We start from the raw sequence: 25,038 nt of genomic DNA, 5'->3' as shown, positions 1-25,038 counted from the left end.
GAAATGAAAGGACTTTAAAAGAGAGAAACAGTTTTCCAAATGAGTCGTTTTCAATGTTGTAAAATTGATTCTCAACATTGGCTGCTCAATAGAATTTCCTTGAGAGCTTTATCAAAATGCAGATGCCCACGTCCTATTTCCAGAGACTGTGATTGAATTAATCAGGGTGCAGCCTGGGAATCAGGATTTATTCACTTTTCAGTTCCCCAGTGATTCTGTACGATAGCCGGGTTTGAGAACCACTGACCTCTGGGTCCAGAGTCCTGGGAGGCACCGGTATTGGCTGAGTGAGGAGCACTATTCTCATTTCCAGGAGCGATCCAGCCACAGGTCTGGGCCTGAATGTTGCCCAGGAGGGACCACACTCTTACTGGGGAGACTAGACTCACAAAGACACATGACCTGCCTTAGTAACACAGCATCAGAATACGTATGCATCTCTGGAATCAGACACACCAGGTTCAAATCCCAGCTCTACTGCTACCTACCTGTGTGGCCTTCAAAAAGTGTCTTAACCTCTCTGAACACTAATTTCCTCAACTGCAAAATGGAATGCCTATCTCAAAAGGCTGTTGTTCAGGAGTAAATGAGAAAACATAGATAAAAAGTCTTAGAACACTGCCTGATACATAGTAAGTACTCAAAAACCTGTACTCAACCTGTTGTTTTTTTCAAAAGCGAAACAGCAATGAACAAAAGTTACTAGGAGGTCAATTTTGCAGGTAAGTATGGTGTGGAATGTGGAACAAGAGAATAGGAAGGGGTTAACCAGACTGCCTTCCCACAAGAGGTGTTTTAAGCTGGATCTTGAAGTGATAGGCATGGATTAGCAGAGAGAAGTGGGATGTGTTCACAGGCAGAGAGCAAGCATGGAAATAAGCAAGCCATATGTGCAGGTCGATAAGCATAGTTGCTTGGCTGGAAAGGAGAATAACGAGAAAAAAGATTGGTTAGATTGGGGGTGGGCAGACCAAGCTGGTTAAAAGCTTCGAAGGCAAAAGCTAGCATGAAGCCAGGGAGGTAAGGAGGGGATCGTGGCACTAGTGCCGGGGTGACATGATAAGGTCAGGGCCTTGGTTGGAGGGTCAGCAATGAAAAAGAGCGAATGTGAAACATACAGAATCACTAAGCATGTGCATGCGTATGCCCACACACGTTCCTCTCTTGCACATGCAACACGTCTGTCTTATTATATCTAACCCTTATTGCCTGCTCCCTATATCCTGAGAACACTGAAGTCCGGGGCTATGCACGTTGCATGCAGCACACAGAGGGTCCAAATCGTGGGTGGGTGGAGAGGTGAGAGGCCACATTATGGGATATACGGGGCATCACATTGGTGAATGGAGGGGGATTAGAAGAAGGCTGCACTTTGCTGAGTGGGAAACAGCAAATAGCTAGGTGATGCAACCAACAGGTGTTGGATAGTTCAGGTATGCCCTCCTTTAAGCAGGAAAATACAATGCATATGGAAAACCACAGGAGAATTACCCATTTTGTATTTCCATGTTTCTGCTAGGCAGAACAATAGCCCCCCCCCCAAAGATACCTATACCCTAATCCCCAGAACCTGTGAATATGCCATGTTATGTGGCGGGGGTGGGGGTGGGGGTGGGAGTTAGGGTTGCAGGTGGAATTAATCAGATGACCTCAAGAGAGGGAGATTAGTCTGGATTATCCAGGTGGGCCCAGTGTAATCACAAGGGTCCTTATAAGTAGTAAGAGGGAGGTAGAAGAGGAGGTCTGAGTGATGTGATGTGATGTGATGTGATGTGATGTGATGTGATGTGATGTGATGTGATGTGATGTGATGTGAGAGGGGCTCAGCTCAACCTGTTGGCCTTGAAGATGGAGGAGGGGGCCGGGAGCCAAGGAATGTGGGTGGCCTCCAGAAGCTAGAAAAGGCAAGGAAATCCATTCCCTCCTAGAGCCTCCAGAAGGGAGGCAGCCCTGTCTACCCTTGATTTTAACCCAGTGACCCTCAAGTCCGATTTCTGACCTCCAGAACTGTAAGAGAACAGATGTGTATTGTTTAAGCCACTGAGTTTATTTGTTACAGAAGCAACAGGAAACTAACATAATGGTGAGATTCCTTCAAGTAGGGAACCATCATACCCTATGTTAAAGATACAATTTGACTGATAAATGTTCTGCCCACACCCAAGTTTTATGACATAAGATAAGACGCATCATCAGACATCAGAGATGTCTGCTATGTGTATCACTACAGTTCAGTTCCCTATTAAATAGGATGGTATTTTGTGTAGCAACATGGATGGACCTTGAGGGTGTTATGCTGAGCGAAATAAGTCAGGCAGAGAAGGACAAATATCATATGTTTGCACGTAAAGGAGGATTAGGAGGAACTTAACTGAGGAACAAGGGGGAGAAGAAGGGGGGAAATGGTGGGGGAAAAGGAGAGAGGCAAACCATGAGAGACTCTTGAATGCTGAGAACAAACTGAGGACTGATGGGTGTGGGAGGGGAGGGGGGATGGGCATGGAGGAGGGCACTTGTGGGGATGAGCACTCGGTGTTATGTGGAAACTAATTTGACAATAAACTATTTGTTAAAAAATAAATAAATAAATAAGTAGGATGGTATTTATACTTTTCGCAGGTAAATCAGCAGAGGTAGGATCAACAATATGGTGATGGGAGAAAAAGAGGAAGACTGAGGGAGAAAAAAGATCCAGGCTATCATTTGACAGTCCTTTAGTATGAACTTACCTTTGCTAGGAAGCATGCTAAATCCCAATAGGAGATACAAACATGAAATGAAAAGAAAAACATTGCTCCTTGCCCTCAAGAAGCTTTCTGTTTTATAGAGAAAAAGAAGTTTGCTAATACGTGGCATGCCCAAGAAAGTGCCATTAGAAGAGGTACCAAGAGCATATCAGAGTACAGAGGAAGGCAAAGCTCTAGCTCCAGGATTAAGGAAGCTTCCTGGAGGCACTCTATATCAGCAATACCTATGGCTACTGAGTGGTGCCTCTCTCCATATATGTGAACAAAGGGAAGGATTTGTGGGGACAGGGTCTGGGGAGCTTCCTGCTGGAGAATGGCTTCCCTGGTCTCAGTAGGAGTCTATCCTTAGGGTCAGTGTCATGATGGAGCCAGTTCAAACAGGTGTAGCTCTCCCAACTCTGCATTCAGTAACATCACATTGATAACTTGAAAGTGGCCATGGTTCAAGTATATACACCAGGGAAATAGGCCAACACTACAAATCAGGACTTCACAGAACTGGTTGTTTAATATTTACCAGCATGCCACTACATGAGGTATAGTGAAGAATATGGAAGTTAGAAACCAGACTTGGCTCGTTTCCTCCTAGACATGCCACTCTGTTCTGGGGATATTCTGGAAGGGCCTGGTGAAACTAAGATTATTCACTCAAAGCAGTGGTTCTCAGCTCTGACTGCACATTAGAATCATGTATGGAGATTTGAAAAACACTGGCGCCTGGGCCCTTCCTCTCAGACCATTTAAAGCAGAATGTTGGGGGTGAGGCTGAGGTAAATAGGTTTTTCAAGCTTCCCAGGTAATTGTAGCATGTGCCTGCCCTGAGAACCACTGCCTTAAAGTGATAGTCTGCCTAGGGGTGCCTGGGTAGCTCAGTTGGTTAAGTGTCCAACTCTTGGTTTCAGCTCAGGTCATGATCTCAAGGTTCATGGGTTCAAGCCCTGCTTTGGGCTCTGTGCTGATAGTATGGATCCTGCTCTGTGCGGATAGTATGAATCCTGCTTGGGATTCTCTCTCTCTCTGCCTCTCCCTTTCTCACTCTCTCTCACTCAAAACTAAACATTTTTTTAAAAAGAGTGATGTTCTGCCTTGCCTCCAACTTGTCTGGTTATGCCCAATTAGCCTTCACAAGTGCCACAGAGGCAAGAACCCAAATGTATTGGTCCCCTGGGACCCAAGGACCATCACGTTGTCCCGTTGCCCTTCTGTGTCCCTGGATTTCCACTTTTTTCCTGTTTTCAGAGATGCTACAGTGAGCTGATGCCACCCCAAGCCAGTCCCCTCCCTAGCCAACATCCTAAAGTGGCCTTCATGCTCCCAGCACACCGTGAGCACCCCAGGAAGAAGATGGGGCTGGAGTGTATCAAATTCATCCCTGTTCTACCTTCCCCTGGCCGGCCATGCCTCCAACTCTGTTCCCCTTTTCTCCTTTAACATTTGAAGATGGCCTGGGCACATTTTGTTAGCTTTCACCCTGCTTATTTGCTCTTAGTGGGGTGAACAAGAGGCAGTATGCAAATATCTTTCTCCAAGAGACAGCAGTCTGGGACTGAGGCACCACTGGGCCATTACCATACCCCATTACCACAAAAGCACATAAGGAGGGAAAGAAACCATCAAAGGATGTCCCAAGGGATCTCTCATGGCCCAGTGTGTCTCCCATTCTCCTGTTTGAGCTTTATGGCTCTAGCTCTGTCTGTAGGGACAAGCATTACATTAGACGTCATGATCATTAAAATCCTATTTAAAATAAAATGTTTTTGAAGGTTTCTAAGAAAACCCATCCAACCTCTTTGCTTGCCTGCCTTTGATTTGATTTTTACCCCTGCTGGCAAAAAGCTCATCTGTGCTCCTTTGACAAGCTGCCTTTGGCCCATGCTGGGGCCCAGTTGGCTCGTGTGGGCATGCAGAGGACAGACTCCCGATGTGCGGTGCTAAGCCAGCTGGGGGTGCGCTTGGCCCTCTCTGTGCATAGGGTTTTGCCTTCATGCTGTCTCATTATCCATATCAGGCTGTATTTGGGGTGAGAAATAGGGAGGGAAACTGAAACGAAGCCAGACAGGTAAGTCAATCAGCCAGTTAGTCACTCTGCCTCTGATCTGTCCATTAGTGCCAGGCAGCCAGGCAGCAGTCAGGATGTCAGGCGCTCTGCCTGTGTCGCAGCCAGCTTGTCAGCCAGGGCATCAGTGAGTCAGACTGCTCTACAGTCAGCTAGTCCGTCTGTCTGTCCATCAGTCAGTCAAGCCAATCGCCCTGTACTTTGGGCAAATGGAGTGTCATCCTCTCCTCAAAGAAGCTCTCTCCAGCTTCAGAAACCAAATGAGTCACACGAGCACATGTTCCCACCCACCCACCCACCGATCTAGGACATTCTCTGTTCTGATAACTATCTGTACTTTTCCTTCAAAGCACTCACCACACCTTCCAATCATATTCATCTGTATGGTTATTTGGTTTGTGTCTCATTTCCTGTTAGAAGATAAGCTCCATAAGGGCAGGACCTGTGTGGGCCCTGTGCTGGCATGAATAGCAGCATCTCTCCATGGGTCATGCCTTCCATGAGTCAGCCAGCCAGTAGGCAGCAGTTTTCTGGGTGGGCAGAGTGGGCTACAGGGGCATTTCAGCCAGAGAGAATGGCATGGGTTAAGATGTGAACGTGGTAAAAGAACATGGCATCTCTGGAAAACTGTAAATGATGTGTCATTGTTGGAGCATAAGGAACGGGACAGGGATGGGGGGATGGCCCAGGCAGAGCTAGTGGGAATGTGCTTGGAGCTGTAGATTGAGTCTAGGTCCTAAAGGGTTTTGTGTGACACTAGAAGGCAGTAGGTTTTACATGAGGAGGTACTGAAAATTTTAAGGGAGAGTCATGTTTTAAGAATTCTTTTAAGTTTATTTATTTATTTTGAGAGAGAGAAAACACAAGCAGGAGAGGGGCAGAGAGAAACGAAGAGAGAGAATCCCACCCAGGCTGCACACTGTCAGCGGGGAGCCCGAGGCAGGGCTCAAACCCATGAACCGTGAGGTCTTGACCTGAGCCGAAACCAAGAGTCAGATGCTTAACCAACTGAGCCACCCAGGCGGCCTGGGAGAGTCGTGTTTTAGAAACCCGGGCAGAAATATGGAGGTGAAGTGGAGTAAAGTGGTTACAGACTGGAGGCAGGAAGCCCTGAGGTTAGTGTGTCCCTACCTTTCCCATATCATGAGAAGTGCCACAGTTTGTATGGCCCACTAGAACAAACCAACGAGGCAGCTTGTGGCCAGAGGCAACAGGACCCAGAAGCTGAGGAGCTCGGGGACCCCAGCACACCTGTCACCCATTCTCACATACCTTGAGAAATTTTGGTATTAGAGGGAGAGGATGCAGGCCTGAAATAAAGCTGTGGCAGCAGGAGCGGCCATGATGTCTGTGAACGCTCTTGAGGCAAAAGCCTAGTGAGCCTCGGGCCCTCATAGTAATGTTGGTAGCAGCTGTCCACACTCAGACCTCTGTGTATCCTTGCCATTAGTAGCAGGGGACAAGGAACTCTCCCCCTCTCTCATTCCATTCCTCTTCTGTCTCTGCTTTGTTGAACACAATGTCTCTGACCATTCTGTTGTGACTGAGAAATATCCATTACAAATTAATAATGACTGACCCAAAGGGTATGTTAACTAACTGGAGTTAAAATAAAAACTTAAAAAAAAAAAAATGACTCAAAGGAAACATCTCATCCCAGGTCCCTTTCTCACTGGAGAAAGGAGTCAGTTGCTCCACAGGGTACAGATGGTTCCTTTCTTCCTGAGGGTATTGAGTGAGCTCTATAGGAGCATCATTAATTCTTTGCCTGTGGGGTAAAATCCAAATGCCTTATCATGGCATGCAGTGCAATTGGATGTATAATAACTAAACAATTGAAGATAGGGTTCGACTCAGCACAAGAATGTATGATACAGACACAGCAGTATACGAGCAGTGAGATAGGAAAAGAGTTTGAGACGGAAATAGGCTGGAGATGGTGATTAGGGGGAGGCTAGAAACAAAAACGGAGAGGATTCCCAAAGGACAAAGGGATCACTGTTGGCAAATTAAATAGGAGGTGTGAGAATGAAGATGAAGAATTGTGTTTAGCTGGAAAGAAGCTTCACTCCTGGATCAAACCAAACCTGACCCACTGCTCATTTCTGTACATAAAGTTTTCTTAGAACCCCATCACACCCACTGTTTAGCTCATGGATTAGCCATGGCTATTTTCACACTACAATGGCCGAGTTATTGCAACAGGGTATATGGCCCACAAGGCCTAAAGTATTTGCTGTTGAGCCCTGTACAGAAAAAATTTGCTGACTACTAGTCTGCATGAACTACAAAATATTCAACTCAAGCTCTATGTCAGGATCCTGGGAGACAGCAAAGAAAACTCGTGCAACTTTATTTAAAAGGTGAGCTGGTCTGGATTCAGAATTGTGCCCCAGGTGATCATCTAGGCAAAGAAGGCTAGTCCAGTTGTGACCAAGTTCGACTAAGTCTTCCATGATGTTCCTTTTTACCGCCACCTAATCACCTCTCATCTGGATGGTTGCAGTAGCTACCTTACTGATCAGAGAAAGGATTCACTCCATCCTAATTCTCTTAGCTCTTAATGCCTGGTCTGGGAACCCCCAAAAGTCAAGGTGAGTCATAGCCCCACGGCTCCCTCTCCAGGCAGTTTTTGCCCTGTTCCATTGGTCTCTGCCCTATCACAGCGGAATGCCCCCATGACTGACTTCAGCCTGACCCAAACTCATTTTCAAGCCACACTTTCAAAATTAAATACAGATACTAGGAAGGTTTCTTGAAAAGGTATTGATTTTTTTTGGTTATGTCTTTTTTTTTTTTTTTTGATATTTCCATGCAAAGTCTCTGAAACAGTCAACCAGCTAACCCCAGGTATAATTTGACTGATTTAGGCGCAAGAACAAAAGTCAACAGAGTATGCTAGTATTTCCCAAAGTAGGTTAAAAAAGAAAAACTACAACCCTACCACCATGAGATCGTCTATGAAAACAGATGTTTTTGGTCAAATAATTTGGAAATGTTGGAATCCTAACACCCCCCCCCTTGACATTTTTCAGCACACATTTCTATTTGAAAGGGTCTGAGTGTTCCCGTAAGTACAACTTTCTGCATAGCTTTGTTTGACCCAGTGTTTCGCACATGTAGTTAACCAAGGAACTGTTTCAGGGAGCACCAACTAACATCTTGAGGACACCTTAGGAAAGGGGGGAGGGGGAACGCCTGAGTGGTCAGTCGGTTGACCGTCAGACTCAATTTCAGCTCTGGTGAGGATCTCAGAGTCATGAGATCGGGCTCTGCCCTGAGCATGGAGCCTGCTTGAGATTCTCTCTGTCCCTCTCCCATGTATGATCTCTCTCGTGCGTGTGCTCTCTCTCTAAAATTAAAAAAAGGAAAAAAAGGAGGGAGGGAAAGGAGGTCTGATCAGGGCTACAAACCAGAAAGCCTGGAGCGGGGCCCGAAGGTACAGTGAGGACTTGGCTGCACAGTGTGTCCATGTCTGGGAAGTTATTCTGGGCGGGGAGGGTTATAGAGATAAGCTAGAGATAGTTTGTGCATTCAGGAACTTTCCATCAGGGATGTTTCCCAGTCTAGCTAGGACTCCCAAGTTCACCCCACCTCCCCTAGCAGGCCCACGTATCTGCCAAGCCCTGACAAACACAGTTACAGCCACGTAGCAGACACACGATATACGTAACTTTAGTCTTTTTCAGTAAAGGTAGTTCATTAAATGTGTAATTAAAGGTTGATTTAGCTTTGATATCTGGGTATGAATGTACTATAAATAGATTTCCAAATCAGAAGAAATGGTCTGTCAGTCCATGGGCCTCAGTTTTGGGCTCAGAAAGTAGGATTCCCATACCTCTGCCAGTCATCTCTTCTTCACTGTTACCCTCCTGGACCTGCACCTGCTCCCCTCCTTCCCACATCCTCATGTTACTTCTTGTCTCTCCCGCAGCCTCTGGTGCTGCTGATGGAGTGGCCTGAAGCCACCAACTTTGCCTGCCTGATTGCGGGGTACTGCCGTCTCCTGCTGGACTCCAGGAAGATGGTCTTCTCCAAGCCTGCCAGCCAGCCTCTTCCACCTCCAATGATCAAGGCAGGTAGGGTTCAGCTTCAGTTTTCAGTATGCCGGAAGCCCTTTGCACCCTGGGGACATGGAGGGAGGAGCTTTGCTGCCTTAGGGCTCACCCCATTCCACCAGCACCCAGTTTCCCAGGAGCCAGTGCTATACCACTGGGTCCCCTGTGGCACAAGCCAGTGGGAAAGACAGCTGGCCTTCAGATGGGTCTGTCCCACAAAGGATGCCCGTGACAACACGTTGCGATTGAGTTGGTGAATGAATGTAAGACAAAAATAGCAAATAAGGAATAAAAAGAACCAATCAGAGAATTGCACTGGATCTAAAGCACAGCTTTACAGGTACAGTGATCTAGGAGAGATGCATGGTGTGCTGGCCTAGGGAAAGTGGAGGTTGAAAGTGAAGATAAAACCTTTCTTTTTGTTTACCATAACGGGGGTCAGCAGAGCTGCCTGAAGTTAAGAGGCCATGGAAGACTAGGGTAGGAAATTCCGTGCAGGCGCAGAGTACAGTCCAGCAGGAGGCTTAGAGATACAAGGGGATGACCACTAAGAACAAAGTCAAGTGCAGCCTCCAAACACAAGGCTTCCCAGTTAGGCAACTCGGTCCAGCCACCCCTCAGAACTGTCCCGGGGCTAGCACAAGCAGGGGTCTTGGGAAAGATCAGCCCAGGCCAGATAATGCTGCCTGGAACCAAAGTGGCAGGAGAAACAGGTGCTTCACATATTAGACCTAAGGCTCAGGTCCACGCGGTAGGCACTACCCCGACACCGGCACCCAAACGTCACGGTGGAAGCTGAGACTGACCACCCGGCAGTCGCCCTCCTCACATGCCAAAGCCTCTCCATCCACTTGCCTTGCAGCTTGGCCATCTCTTCTCTCCCCAGAGCTGCAGCGTGCTCACATCTGGTCTAGATGGAAGGGTTTTGGGGAGTAGAAGCCCACTCCCCATGGATGCCTAGCTCCCAGAGAGCTGTGTAACCACCCCCCCCCCCACACACACACACCCTCTCACCTCATCATCTCTTCCTCACGAACATCATGGCAAGCCCATGTTGATGTCTCATAATATCATCCACAGGACTTAGAAGGCGATCCCCCAAACATAGATTGGGGAAAGGATTGGTGGCCCCAAGGCCTCGAGAGAGGCTCCACAAGGAGAAGCAAAGGGGTTGACTAGGAATAGGAAGAAGCCAGAAGGCCGCATTGCAGCACGTCCCCAGGGCAAATAGCTCCAAAACAGATGGCCATATGTAGCACCAAGCCTGCAGATGGCCAAGTGATGGCAAAGCCAGTGTTAGCATTGTCCGTGTCACCTGGCATCACTCCCAAGTAAAGTATACCTCTGGCTAAGCTGGATAGGGAGAGAGAGAAGGAGGGAAGGCAGAAGAAGGGACCCTTTGAGGGGATCCACTTGCAGAAGGCCCCAGAGATGGCTCTGAAGTCCCACCTGCCTTCCAGAAGGTTCTGTCACCCCATCAGCCAGTGTTGTCCCTCAGTATTTCTCTTTCCACAGGGATAGTGGCACCAAGTGAGGGCACAAGTTTCCCATTCCCCCTCAGGCTCACTGAGCACACCTTGGGATGCATCCCTGTGGCTTTGCCAAACACCAGTCAGTTTCATTGGATTCTCCAGAAGGTGTTGCGGCCCGGAAAGAAGGCTTCTATAAATGTTGGGCATGGCTTTAGAGCCCCTCCCTGATTCTTGAGCATCCCCCTTGTGGCCTGCAGAGTAATGGCCGGCTCAGCTACCTCTAGCACAGGGCCTCTCTCCATGCAGGAACCAGATGGACCACCATGGTGTTCCCCTTGTTTATACCGCTTCACCTCCCCAGGGGCGTGGGTCCATGCCTGGGCCCAGTACTCGGCCATTTGAACTGTTACGTGCTGGGTTGATGGCAAACGCCAAGTGCTCTCTGCCTGTAGGGGGCTGGTGTGCGCATCTGACTCCATGGGCCCAAGAAAGGGAAATGGGGGACTACGAGGGGCACATTGGGGGGCCCTCCACCCAGGATACAGTGCCAGGCCATCAGCTCCTGGTACAACATTGAGATACGTTTCCTCCATGGGCCCCCACTTTCACCCCAGAAAAGAAGCCCCAGTGCCCAGTCGTTGTTTAGCAAAGGTCTATAGGGAGCAGACACCCTTGCCATCCTCATCTGGGCTTTTTCCTCAGGGCCAAAGCCCCAGCCCACTAAGGGCCTGATCTCTCTGTCCGGCTCTATATTCTTGGCCCACAGCTGGCTAGGCTTAAAGGATGCTGTTTAACCAGCAACTCGAAAGAGAAAGCGTCACCTCTTGCTTGGAGGCCCAGAAAAAAAGGGAAATGGGGACATGGAAGGGAAGGGATTACGACTCTTGGGCTTTATCAGTAGTTTCCCCAAAGTACATATTTTACTCATTCACCCCACAACTATTTCTCAAGTACTCATTATATCCCAAGGTCCTTGCCCTCACAGAGCTTATAGTCTACCGGGGGAATACAGACAGATGATTAAACGGATATTGTCAATGCAGTAAGTGCCTTTGGATTTCGGTAGAGGAAATTCCATAGCCACAACAGAGCAGCACCTGGGCTTAAGGACACAGCTTAGAGAAAGTCTCAGGCAAATGCCAGATCTCACCTGCACTGGGCCATTGGGAGATCCAGAGGCAGCCTTCTCTCTCCAGCCTTGCGCTCCCCCATATCATGGGGAAATCCAGGAAAATAAGGCTTCCAGGCCCCCAACTGGGGCCATAGTCACAGATTTTCCCCCCTTGTTAGAAAGCAGTGTGCTCTGATATAGTGAATACTCTAGTTAATGGCTACTGTATATCCCATGCCACAGCTCACTCATTTTCATGTAGTTAGCACCGAGCAACACACACAGAGTGCCAAAGATCAACTGAATCAACTGAACATATTTAGATGTTTTTAATGATTCAGAAAGAACATAAGGGCCTCTGAAGGCCCTGAGATCATCCCTGTGACCAGTACTGATCATCAGACTGTAGAACACAGCAAAGCCAACTAACAGAAAGCTGCTTGACTCAGTGTTGCACTGACTCTATGCATGTATGCATGTGTATACACACACTGCATATATTTGTGTATGTGTATGTATACACACTTCATATATTTTTGAACATAGCTCCAGTTGGATCACCATCTTGTTCTTTATAAACATTTTTTAAAAAGTCAGTCTTCTGAGTGGCTGAGTACAAAGAGCTAGACTAGGACATCCCCCTTGGGGAAAGCTGATGAGCAATTTATAGCAGATTTGCAATTTGAGAGGCATGCTGTTCTAGCCATCAGCCAAGTGCACCTGGCTCTGCTTGCGTTTCTAACCTTATGTCTGGAGGAGATCCGGGCTTTTCCAGACATATTTTCTCCTCCACATGGCCCTGTGCTGCTCCTTGGATCTGGAAATCACAGTCCTTGTCAGCCTGGTGTTGAGAGATGTGTTAGACCTGCAGCCTTTGTCTGAGAAGAACCACCACCTGCTTATTGGACATGCCCCTGGGAGCCACCTGTCAGCTTATTGCCAGGCTAGCTATGCTGACTGTTCACCTCGCTCATTGAAAAGTTAGCACCTGGTGCATGCCCAGGACCTGTGGACAGTTCCTGGGAGTAGAAACCATCTGAACTGCCACCTCGTGCTAGTGGCTTAGCACCGCCCTAGAGTGCTTTTTTGCTAAGGCTCAGAGGGTCATTACATATTATTCCCCCAGCCAGTTGAGTTCCCTGGATACAGACACTAATGCCTGAATTGAACCCACTCAATGTAATTACATTGACTCTATATTTAAAGGGGCAACATGGTCTATGGAAAACAGGAAGGGCTTAGAACCTGAAGGGAGAGAGACTTGGGTCCTAGAACCTGCTCTGCTATATCTCAGCTGTGTGACCATGAACAAATTCCATAAATGGAGTCTGTTTCCTCATTTGCAACCTGAAGATAACAGTACCTACCTCAGTAGAGATTTGACAGGACTATGTGAGATAAGCGCCATAAATTTCCTTCAAGCACAGAGCACAGTTTTGGCTCTTTTTATACAGTTGAGAGTTCACTTTGTGCCCAGCACTGTGCTTATTTTAAAAGAATAAACACCAGCTTTATTGAGAAATAATTTTCCAAGCCAGGATAGGCGTTTTTCATTTAGCATAATGTTTTCAACGTTGTAGCATATATCAATACTTGTTTCTTTTTACAACCAAATATTCCATTGTGCAGATAGACTGCATTTTGTACATCCATTCATCAGTTGATGGGCATTTGGGTTTCCTGCATTGTGGCTATTATGAATAATAATGTTGTAAACCTTTACGTACAAGTTTTTATGGAGGCATATGTTCTCGTTTCTGTTTGGCATACAACTAGGAGTGGAATTGCTTGTCAAATGGTAACTCTATGTTTAACTTTGAGAAACTGCCAAAGTGTTTCCCAAAAGGACTGCACCATTCTATATTACATCTGCAGTGTTGGAGGATACAATTTCACCATATCCTCACGAACACTTGTTATTGTCCATCTTTTTTTTTTTTTTTTACATCCATTGTAGTGAATGTGAAAGGGTATCTCGTGGTTTCGATTTGCATCATTATAGCTGATGGTGTTAAACATCTTTTCGTGTGTTTATTGGCCATTTGTATATCTTCTTTCATGAGCTGTCTATTCAAAGCCTTTGCCCATTTTTAAACTGGGCTAGTCAGCCATAAACATGAGGGTTTATTTCTGGACTCTCAATTCTATTCCATTGATCTGCATGTCTGTTCTTAAGTCAGTACCACACTGTCTTGATTACCATTGTTTTGTATAAATCAGGAATTACAATTGTTTTGAAATCAGGAAGTGTGGATCCACCTACCTTGTTCTTTTTTAAGGTTGTTTTAGTTATTCTGTATCCTTTGTGATTCCATATGAACTTTTGAATTACCTTGTCAAGTACTACAAAAAGTCCATTGAGATCCTGATAAGAGGCTGTGTTGAATCCGTAGATCAATTTGGGAAGTACTGCCATATCGACAATATTGAGTCTTCCAATCCATGAATAGAGACTGTCTTTTCATTTATTTAAATCTTCTTTAATTTCTTTCACAAATGTTTGCAGTTTCCATTATACAAGTCTTGCACTTCTTTTGTTAAATTTATACCTATTTTTTTTCCTTTTGGCGCTGTTGTAAATAGAATTGCTTCCTAATTTCATTATCAGATTGTTCATTGCTACTATATAACAGAACAGTTAATTCTTGTTTTGTCCTTTATCATGCAACCTTGCTGAGCTTATTAGCTCTAATAATTTGTGGATTCCTTGAGATTTTTTCTACACAAGATCATGTTGTCTGCACATAGAGATAGTTTTACTCTTCCTTTCTAATCCGGGCGCTTCATATTTCATTTTATTGTCTAATTACCCTGCCTAGGCCTTCTAGTACAGTGTTAATAGAAGGGTTAAAACAGAAATCCTAGAATTTTTATGATGTTAAGAGGAAAGCTTTCAGTCTTTTACCAGCAGGTATGATGTTTGTCATGGGTTTTTCATAGATAATCTTTATCATGTTGAGGAAGTTCCCCTTTATTTCTAACTTTTTGAGTTTTCTCATAAAACAGTGGTGGCTTTTGCCAAGTTATGTCCTCTATTCTATTAACATGGTGTATCACAGTAATTGATTTTTGGATGTTAAACCAACCTTGCATTCCTTTAGTAAATCTCATTTGGTCATGGTGTATAATACTTTTTGTATGCTGCTGGATTAAGATTGCTAGTATTTTGTTGAGAAAATTTGTATCTGTATTCACAAGAAATATTGCTCTGTAGTTTTCTTGTGATGTTTTGGCTGGTTTTGATACCAGGGTAATATTGACCTTATAGCATGAGTTGTAAAGTGTTTCCTCCTCTTCTGATTTGTGTTTTGTTTGTTTGTTTATTTGTTTGTTTTTTGGAAGGCTTTTGAAGAATTTGTAGAAATTCTTTGAGCATTTGGGAAAACTTGCCAGTGAAGTCATTTGGGCCTGAGTTTTATTTTTAATAGGGGTGGGGTGGGTACTTTTTTTTTTCAAGTTTATTTGTTTATTTTGAGAGAGAGTGAGTAGGGGAGGGGCAGAGAAAGAGGGAGAATATCAAGCAGTCTCTGAGCTGTCAGCACAGAGCACATATGGAGCTCAACCTCATGGAACTGTGAGATTGTGACCTGAGCTAAAATCAAGAGTCAGACGCTTAAAAAAAAAAAAAAAAAAAGAGTCAGACGCTTAACCGACTGAGCCATCCAGGCACCCCTAGGGTGGATACTTTTAATTACTAACTCAATTTCTTTTCTTGTTATTGGCCTATTTGGGTTTTCTATCTTCCTGCATCAGTTTTGATCATGTATTTCTAGGTATTTGTCCATTTCCTTTAGGTTATCTACATTTTTGCCATAAACTTATTTATAATATTCTTTTATAATCAAGTCCATATCTGTAGAATCATTAGTGATGGTCCTTTTATTCCTGATTTTAATAATTTGAATCTTCTCTTTTTTTTGCTTGGTCTCTACAACTAAATGTTTGTCAACTTCATTGATCTTTTCAAAGAATCAACTTTTAGTTTCATTGATTTTCACAATTGTTTTTCTGTCCTCTATACTTTACTATTTCTTTCCTTCTGCTTGCTTGGGGTTTGATTTGCTTCTCTTTTGCAAGTCTCTTAAGGTGGAAGGTTAGGCTATGGATGTGAAATCTTTCTTAATATTTTATTTACTTTTCAGAGAGAGATAGAGACAGCATGAGCAGGGGAGGGTCAGAGAGAGAGAGGGAGACACAGAATCTGAAGCAGGCTCCAAGCTATGAGCTAGCTGTCAGCACAGAGCCCGATGCGGGGCTCGAACCCACGGACTGTGAGATCATGACCTGAGGTGAAGTCGGACGCTTAACCGACTGAGCCACCCAGGTGCCCCTGAAATCTCTTCCTTTTTAATATATGTGTTTACAGCTATAAATGTGTCTCTAAACAGTAATTCAGCTAGACCCCATAAGTTTTGGTATGTTGTATCTTCATTTTCATTCATCTCAAAATATTTTCCAATTTACCTTGTGATTTCTTCTTTGACCCATTGGTTATTTAGGGATGTTTTACTTAATTTCCACGTTTGTGAGTTTTCCAAATTTCTTTCGGCTATTGATTTCTAATTCCATTGTGCTCCCCCCAACACATACTTTGTTTGATTTCCTTTCTTTTAAATTTATCGAGGCTTATTTTGTGACCTAACATATGGTCTGTCTTGGAGAACATTCCAGGTGCACTTGAGAAGAATGTATATTCTGCTGTTGTTAGGTGGCATGTGCTATAAATTTTTTTGCTACGTCTACTTAATTTATAGTTGTTCACGTCCTTTACTTCCTTGTTGATCTTCTGTTTAGTTGTTCTATGCATTATTTAAAGTGGAGTATTGAAGTGTCCAGTTATTGCTGTCAAATTGTGTGTGTTTGTCCTTTCAATTCAGTCAGGTTTTGCTTCATGTGTTTTGGGGCTCTGTTGTGAGATACCAGCACTGTGCTTTTGTGATGGTTGTGAGCTCTAGTGAACAGCAGCAACACTGACACACCGACCCTGTCAAACTGGAAATGGAAAGGCATTTTGAACTTTTGTTTTCTAACATCTTGACCACCACGATGAAGGATAGGGCAGTGGTTAAAAACACTGGCTTTGTAGTCCTGCAGACCTGGGCTCAAATCCAGGCCGCCATTTGGGACTCAGGTGACCTTGGTAAGTCGTATAACCAAATGGATCTTGCTCTGTAAACTGGGGATAGTGACAGCACCTGCCTCGCTGGGTTGCTGTAAGAATTAAATGGAACCGTGTATGATGACTTTAGCTTAAGTTAGTGCTCGCTTGTCATCTGCCTCTCTATCTGCCAATGGCAAAATGAATTGGCATTGTCTGAATATGTTCTCACAGATAACATGGGGAAGGGCCCCCAAAACAGTCTGAGAGAGAGAAACCATTTAGAGAAAAAGCATTTGCCATGGATAATTCTCAGATGTGCACACTGACCATCATTAAAAGCTGTTGACTAGAACATTTTACCCCACGTATGTGTAGCAGGCAGGCTGGCCCTGTGTGAATACAGAGAAATAATGAGATTGGAGGAATGGTAAGAATGCTCCCCACACCCTGCTCCCATAGATGCGCATCCCCACATATTTCCCAAATACTTCACAGGTTCGGATGCCCCAAATACTACTAATAGAGCTTTATTTTTTGCGGGTCCTTCCCTGACAGTCAGTCCTGTTTGAAATGCAAATTCATGGGCATTGTGTGTGGCCAGTTCTGCACCTTCCCGCTAAAGCACGAGTAAATTGTCACGAGTAACTTGACTGATACTTCCTTCCTGCTAGAAGAGATCCAACATAACACGGGAGGAACAGAGAACTCGGGGGGTAGGGGTGGAAAGGCTCTGGGAAAGGTGGGGACAGGGGCAGAGACATTTCCGAGGGGGACGTAAGACAAATTTTACTTCTTTAAGACAAATGGTTACAGCTGACTTTCAGACCAGACATACCCATGTTAAGTAAGAGTCCAGCTGGACCCAGATACCAAGGTGCTCAGCCCCTCCCTGGTCACCCCATGCCGGTTTCCATTTCAGAGGTGACGGGGCTATTAGCAGCCCAGGCCGTTCGATTCTACTCACTCTACTCTCAGGGGCGGCAGCAACGTGGCCGCCCCTTCCCCTACTCTCTAGCAGCCGGGTAATGCTGTCACTACCTGCCATCCAGTCGTGAACCAAAAAACGCCAAGGGAGCTCAGCCACCATCCTCAGCACCACGGCTCATCTGTTGATTCTCTTTCTGGGTTTAGATTACATGCACAGCGCCCACCGCCCTGTCACTGGGGGCCACCTGGGGAAAAAGGAGAGTAGTTATGTGGGCAGCGTGGGCACCAGCCCCAAGAAGTCAAGCCGCTGCACGCCCCCGCCTGCCGACTCTGAGCTTGTCAGCTTTTGCTACCTCCACATGCGGGAACAAAGGAAGGAGCCAGAAAGCCGGACGGATGTCAATGAGAACTTAATCTTCTTTGAGGAGACCAGGCCCCGGACCAAGTCTGACCCCACGTCCAAAAGCTCTGGCCAAGGTTATGAAGTGATCCCTGATGACTTTGATGCCGCCAGCCTAGACCATGAGCCTTGTGCCAGCAGGGCCCGGTCCTACACCTTGGACAACTCCCTTGGGGCTGAAGCCCTGAATTTCTACTGTGAGTCTTGCAAAGCCAAACTCCAGGAACGGCTGGGCCCTCGCAAAGGTGGGAGGTCTGGCTCCTCTCGTGACAATATGGTAGACTTGATGTCCCTTCCACCGCCTGGGAGCGAGGAAGAGGAGGAGGAGGAAGATGAGGGCACTTCGCTGTTGCCTGCCATTGCCGCCCCACCTCCTGGTTTCAGAGACAACAGTTCTGATGAAGATGACCCGAAGCGCCGGGCGGTCCAAAGCCAGGAGCAAGGACGCCACCTGCGTGGACTCCTGTACGATGAGATTCCAGTGACATTGATTGACAGCGTGCAGACCCGGACAGTCCGAGATCATGCCCAGGAGCTAGATGATGCCCTGGTGTCCACTCTGCAGGCTCTGGAAGCCCTGGCAGCCTCAGAGGATGGACCCCACCCCCCACCCCCACAGACTGCAGGTAACAGCCCATTCCTCCTCCCTCTTGCCTCCCCTTCTTTCTCCTGGCCAGGCAGGGCCAGCAGGTGATATTGCTTCTTCCCAAGCAGAGGGAAGTGGTGTGCCAGGGCAGTGAATGGCCAGAGGTATAGCTCAGACAGGGTCAGGGGATCCACAACGCCGCATCAGGGACCGGCTGCTCAGCTCCCACTAGAGCTCTGGCTCTCACCATTCCATCTCTGGAAATGTCTTGCAGATGGACCCCAGGGACTGGGGCCATGACAGCTACGGAGCCAGGCCAGGATGGAGGATCAGAGCAAAATTACGAGTTATCTAGAAGACAGGCAAAGAACATCCACCATGCACATGACTGGAAGAAAACCAAAACGACCAACTAACCACCTAGTGACCCGGGATCAGGGGAGCCAGGAGCCATCACTGCTCAGGGCTGAGGCCTTGATCTTGCCTAAGAGCATGAGCTCCCAGTCAGATGCACTCAAGTCCTGGCATCTTCACTCACTTTCAGTGTGACCTTCAGCAAGGCACTTACCCCCTCTGAGCCGCACTTTTGTCATTTCAAATGGGCTTGATGACAACAGCCATGTCACGTAGGGTTGTTGTGGGCATTGAATAAGATCATTCATGCAAAACACTGCCTAGCACATAGTAAGGAGTAGAGCTATTATTATCAATCCGTGAGTAGTAGCGATTATTAGCAATTATTTTGTGGGAGAGCCATACAACATGCATGCCAGTCCCTCTTACGGACACACGTACATCCGTCTTGTAGACCAGCACATGTGTCAGACATGCACCCATATTCACAATACACACCTCCGTACACACACACCTTCAAAAGAACAGGTAAATGCCACAGCAACAGGAAAGGCCCAAGGAGGGATAAGGCACATGAGAAGGCATGTGAGGCGGGGGGAGGTGTGCACAGAGAAGGCGAAGAGATTGGGATCTCCAGCCTGGCTGACTGGAGAGAGTACCAGCCCCTACTTTTCCTGTATGCGAGGGCATCCTTGGTGTTGGGCAGCCCCCATGTGTTTAGCCACCCGGGGGCCGGCATTTCTCTTGGCTCTGAGTCGGACACTCCAAGCCCTAGCTGCCCCCACGCTAGAGGCCCCTGTGGTCGCCAGAGAGAAGACAAGTGCAGGCCAAAGGGCCTCAGCTGCAAGGCCTGGCCAGATGACGAGGGCCAGATAGTGAGGGACACCGCTTTGCCAGCCCGCTTAAGGACAATTAACAAACATTTCCTAGCTACTGAATCTAAAAATAGTGCTGATTAGCATGTTGTTCTGCATGTGATGTGCATGTTAATTTGCCGTCAGACTGCCCAGCAGATATTCTCGGTGCCCCTTTTGTTGCTTTCTCGGATTCCCGCCCTTCATCAGCGCTCTCCCACCTTGCCCCCCTTTGCCCCTCTCTTCCATGCCTCCCACCCTCAGCCCAGTACCTCCCCACTGCCTTCCCCTACCACCCCCCGCCTCCTCCCCCAGGTCTGACTGGCTTTCCCCAGCTTGACATGCTGCTGGCTGCCCTTGGCCCCCACAGACCTTCTGCATATGGCTGGAAAAAGGACTCGATTGGACTAAGTGCAGCAAGCCCTCTCCTTGTCCCTCCAGGTCTGATTGTGCTGGCCACAATCACCCCTGAATCATCGCTGGACTCAGGCCATGAAACCAACTCTTCAGAGCTCACAGACATGTCGGAGATGATGTCGGCCATGAAGCAGCACCAGAACACCACCTACTTCCTGGCCCAGCACCTCAACAAGGATAGCCTCCTGGCTCGCAAGGACCTGCCCTTCCGGATCCAGAGCTGTGCAGCCCAGGCTGTCCTCACGGCCCCTTACTCTCTCGGGCGCCCGGATCCCAACCCATCCCTACAGCCAGTGGTCACAGGCCAGAGTCCCGGGCCCCCCGGCGCTCGGAGGAAGCTGCCCCAGGCAGAGTCCCAACCGCAGCGAGAGCGAACTTACGCCCTGGCAGTGCACCCAGCACTGTCCCCACAGCTTAGTGAGCAGAAGAATCTGAGCCTGCTGCCCCCTGTCCCTGAGGACAAAGGGCCTGGCCACAGTAGGGCAAGCCTAGAGATGTCACTGAGGGCCGCCACTCCATCCCTCAGTGAAGAGCAGGTCTCTGAGCTAAGGGAGAACCTGCCCAAAGAAGTCAGGTTGAGCCCCAAGCTCATCCTCGACCCAAAGGGCAGCGTGACCCCAGCTATCATCTCAGCTGCCCTACAGCAGGTGGTTCACACTAAGAGCCTCCCTGCCCCTGGCGGGGCCCTGGGGAACCCTCCCAGCAGTGGGGAGAGAAGGCTGGAGGCTAGCATGGGGAGGCCTGAGGTCAGCATGGGAAGGCCGGAAGTTAGCATGATGAGCGGTAGTGGCAGTAAGAATCTGAAGTTCAAAATGAGCCCCAGTGCTCCAGAGACATCCCGGAATTCCCAGCAGCAGCTGAGCCCAGAGGTCTCCTCTGGCTCCAGGGCACCCGCGGGCAGCCGGGCTGACAGCCTGCACCTCTCCCCACAGGAGGACAGGCTGCCCGTTCAGAGTTTCCCTCCTAAAAGCTACCTTCCGCGAGCCAGTCGAGAGTCACTGAGCAAGCCATGCATAGGGGAGGGGGCGGGCAAGGCCGGGCCCGAGGGTGCTAAGCCGGCCCTGCACAAGCAGGGCGCCGTCTCCAGCCAGGGGGACAAGGGGCAGCTGGAGGGCACGCCCCAAAGCAGCAAGATCGAGGAGACCAGCCTGGTGCCCCGAGCCGGCTATGCCATGGCTCTCCAGAGCCCCAGCTGCCAGCCGCGAGGCCACAGCCCCAGCAGCCAGTCCCGAGGCCAGAGCCCCAGCTGCCACCCTCGAGGCCAGAGCCCACTGAGGCCCCAGGCTGCCAGCCGGCAGGTGAGCACCATGCCCTCCAGGAAGCTCGAAACAACCCTGGATGGAGCCCACTTGGCCCCCGAGGGCCCTGCAAAGCCCAAATCGTCCCGAGGGCCCTTCCGGCTCCGCAATTTATTCTCTGCCACCTTCCCCACCCGCCAGAAGAAGGAGACTGACGAGCGACAGGCCCAACTGCAGAAGGTGAAGCAGTACGAGCTAGAGTTCCTCGAGGAGCTCCTAAAGCCGCCAAGCCAGGGGGAGCTGCCGGGCACCGAGTACCTGCAGCCCCCGGCCCCGGGCCGCTGCAGCTGTCAGCTGCGCAGCAGCCCGGTGCAGCAGGGGCCCGGCATGTCCCGCGAGCAGAGGCGCAGCTGTGACTGCAAGCGCATTTGCCGGGGTGGCCGGCCCCAGGCGCCCCAGACGCCAGTGCCAGGCTTCCGGGGGAGGGAGAGGGACAGGGTCACCCCGACCCAGAGGCAGCCAGAGGCCGCCCCAGGGCTGAGCCTCAGCAGCCCCACCGCCGTCGGGCGCATCCGCTCCACCAGCCTGGAATCCAGAGAGTGCCGATCGGACCCCGAGAGCGGCGTGTCCTGCCTGACCACGTGTGCCTCGGGGGGCGAGTGTCTGGGAGCCCCCAACTACAGGAAACTGATGCGCCGCTACAGTATCAGTGAACTGGACCAGGGTGACAAAGCCTCTCTGACCTCGGACGTCTACCCACACCCACCCCTGGGCATGCTGCCCAGGGAGCCCAAGGAGGTAGAGGCAGGCCTCCCCCTAGGCTTGGGTCCCAAAAACAAGTCACTGGAGTCACCGACCCTGGGAGACCCCTCGTACGTCCAGGTTGCCCCGGAGACCAAAGGCCCCAGACAGATGGCAGTGTTCTCACTGCCGGAAGAGGTGTACCGGAAGCCCGCCGATCTGGACGAGGACAGCGAGGGCAGCAAGTGCTGCTCCATCCGCTACTGCTTCTATTACCGCAAGTGCGATATGGCAGATGATGCCAGTGACGGCAAGGATGAGCTCTCCTACTCCATCCCCATGAAGATTCTGCCCGGCATGAAGCTGGACGAGCAGGTGGTGCCCGTGGTGAGCAGGACCCTGCAGGTGCTAGATGCCGCCACCTGCAGCAGCAGCAGCCCCGAGGCCTCCCGCACCCAAGAGATTGACCTCCGGGTGTCCACCTTCGAGGGGAGCCTGGCCAAGATCAATGCCCTGCGGGCGCATGCCTATGGCCTGCCTGACGGTTTCCTGGCCGCCCGGCTGGACACCAACGAGCTGCTGACGGTCCTGCGGCAGTGCGTGGCCAGCCCCGAGGCCCGCGCCCCTAAGCCCTACGTCTCTCAGATCTCTGAGTACAAGCTCGAGCTGGCTCTCAAGTTCAAGGAGCTCCGGGCCTCCTGCCGCCGCGTGGCCAACGTGGACAAGAGCCCGACTCACATGCTGGCAGCCATCACGGGCAGCTTCCAGGTGCTGAGTAGTCTCATTGAGACTTTTGTGCGGCTGGTGTTCATCGTGCGCTCCGAGGCCCAGCGCCAGGAGCTGCTGGCCAAGGTAGAAGAGGTGGTGAGGAACTACACCTTCCTACTGCGTGCCGCTGAGGAGTCCACCACCCGGAACCTTAACCAGCAGCAGCAGCAGCAGCAGCAGCAGCAACAGCAGCAGCAGCAGCAGCAGCAGCAGCAGCAGCAGCAGCAGCAGGCAGCAGCAGCTATAGGGGCGGCCGCAGGGCACCCAGCAGGCTCCCCAACGTCAGCGACTGTTATGAGCACATTCACCCGCTCCTTAAAAACCCTTATCAAGTAGGGCCTCCACCCAGGCCTGCCCCCCCTTTCCCCAACCACAGCCCCAGGTTTAAGCTTTGTGGTCTTTGCATCTTGTGGTGAGTGTATGTGTCCGCCGGGTCGGCCAGGGTCTGAGAGCCTTCAGTCTTCAGGGAGCAGAAACTCCCTGGATTGAGGCTGTCCCTGAGGGCTCCGGACAGCTGCCACCCTGGGTATCCTCACCCCTTCCCTGGCCTCTGGTCGTCACTGTGAGGGCCAAGGCCCCTCGTCACTACGCCTGCCTGCCGCAGAGCTGTATTTTATCTCTTCTTTAGGGCTGACTGGTGACATCAGGCTCACCTTCCTGCTCCGTTTTGGGGCCCCGGGGAGCCAGGGCCTGAAGCAGGCAGGCCCACAGGCCTTGAGCTCCTCCTGGCACGTGTTCCCCTCTGGGGAACATGGCAGTAGCACCAGGGCACAGCGTCCAGCGGAGGGGAGAGGGCACTCCGCCCAGATGTGCCCGCCCACCCTGGGCTCACACTCACTCGGCAGAAGCCACCCTAGAGGGCCTGTGCCCGGGTGGCAGGTCTGCAGAAAACAGCCACGCATGGCTGTTTGCAGCCAGCCCAAGAGGCTGGCAGGCTTGGGAGCCCTCGCCCCCAGGCCCAGTAGCTCCACACCAGCCATCCCCAAAGTGCCCTGTCCCTCACTAATGGGCAGGGTGGCTCAGTCCACTAGGGAGCAAGCATCTGGGATCACCCCACTTGTTCTGAGTAAGGTACCTGGTGAAAACGTCTGTCCTGGGGAGACCCAGTGCAGGCCTCGGAGCCCGCTTGGCCCGGCCCGGCCCAGCGCAGGGGCTGTCGCCACAGGCGTGCGGTTCCTCTCAACATCTACCAGACAGACTGTCCTTAGGAGTTTGACTTAGCTGCGGATTGGGGATGGGGGGGTGGGGGGAGGGGGGACGGGGGGAGGGGTGGGGGGTGTTGATGACTATATCTTAAACTTCTGGAAGCTAGCGTGATATGTTAATCCTGAGTATATGCTTTTGGCTGTGTATTGACCCTGTGGATTTGTCTCTCTAAGAAAAGAAGCTGAGCGCCTTACCCGGTGCAGTCCTGCACCTCTCTCTCTCTCTCTCTCTGTCTCTCTCTGTCTCTTTCTCTGTCTCTCTTGCTCTCTCTCTCTCTCTCTGTCTCTGTCTCTCCGGAATCATCTGGAAGGGAAATCACACTGTTTAGCATCCTCCTTGACACACATCTATTGCTGCCGCCACCCACCGCCCCCTCCCCTACAACCTTCCTGGGAGTGAAGACACGGAGTCCCTACCAATGGTCCCCCTGTAGGGAACAAAGAAAGCCAATGTTTCTTCTGTATAGATTGCTTCTTGTCCGCCTCTCCATACCTCCCCGTTTGCCACACGCTCGTGCCCTGTGTCTGCCTCTCTTTCATTGTTACGTGAGAGGTCGGTGTGAAATCTCTCATTCTTACGTGAGTTTTATAAAGATGTACACTGTGCTTAATCCCTGCCCAACGCAATAAAGCCCCCTTCCACCCCCCCCCCCACCCACCGCCGAGTGGTGATTTCTCCTGGCAAGGATCAGGGGAGCTCCTTCTACAGGAGCCAGCACCCCCCTTCCTTGTTTCTCCTCGCACAGGACCAAGTTATTTAATGGGCCAGAGATGCAGCCAGTGGGGAACCCCTTCCCTCCCCCTGCTCCCCCGTGACCACTGCAAGCCTGAGCGCTGTCGTGGTCTTCCTCCTCTCCCAACTTCTTGATCCTGCACCTTCGCCACTCAGGCCCTGCCTGTGTCATCTCACCACCATCCTTCACCTCTCCCTCAACCTCACGGAGAGGACACATTTTCTAATGTCTGTATATAGTATATATACTACATAAAATATATAAATTAT

General features: G+C 49.6%; 1 protein-coding gene across 1 annotated transcript in view; it reads left to right on the top strand.

Annotated features, from left to right (window-relative positions):
- The window catches only part of FRMPD3 (FERM and PDZ domain containing 3), a 78,080-nt gene extending 54,022 nt beyond the window's left edge, over window positions 1-24,058 (top strand). The window contains exons 13-15 of the mRNA XM_039233545.1: window positions 8,738-8,882; window positions 17,677-18,498; window positions 20,108-24,058. Coding sequence (XP_039089476.1) covers window positions 8,738-8,882; window positions 17,677-18,498; window positions 20,108-23,166 — 4,026 coding nt within the window. The 3' untranslated portion in view covers window positions 23,167-24,058. The remainder of the gene's footprint in view (window positions 1-8,737; window positions 8,883-17,676; window positions 18,499-20,107) is intronic.
- The last annotated feature ends 980 nt before the right edge of the window (window positions 24,059-25,038 follow it).

Source organism: Hyaena hyaena, unplaced genomic scaffold, assembly GCF_003009895.1.
Source record: "Hyaena hyaena isolate Hyena2069 unplaced genomic scaffold, ASM300989v1 scaffold_77, whole genome shotgun sequence".
Taxonomy (NCBI): domain Eukaryota; kingdom Metazoa; phylum Chordata; class Mammalia; order Carnivora; family Hyaenidae; genus Hyaena; species Hyaena hyaena.
The sequence above is the reverse complement of the archived record's forward strand: the minus strand, read 5'-3'. Positions and strand labels throughout refer to the sequence as shown.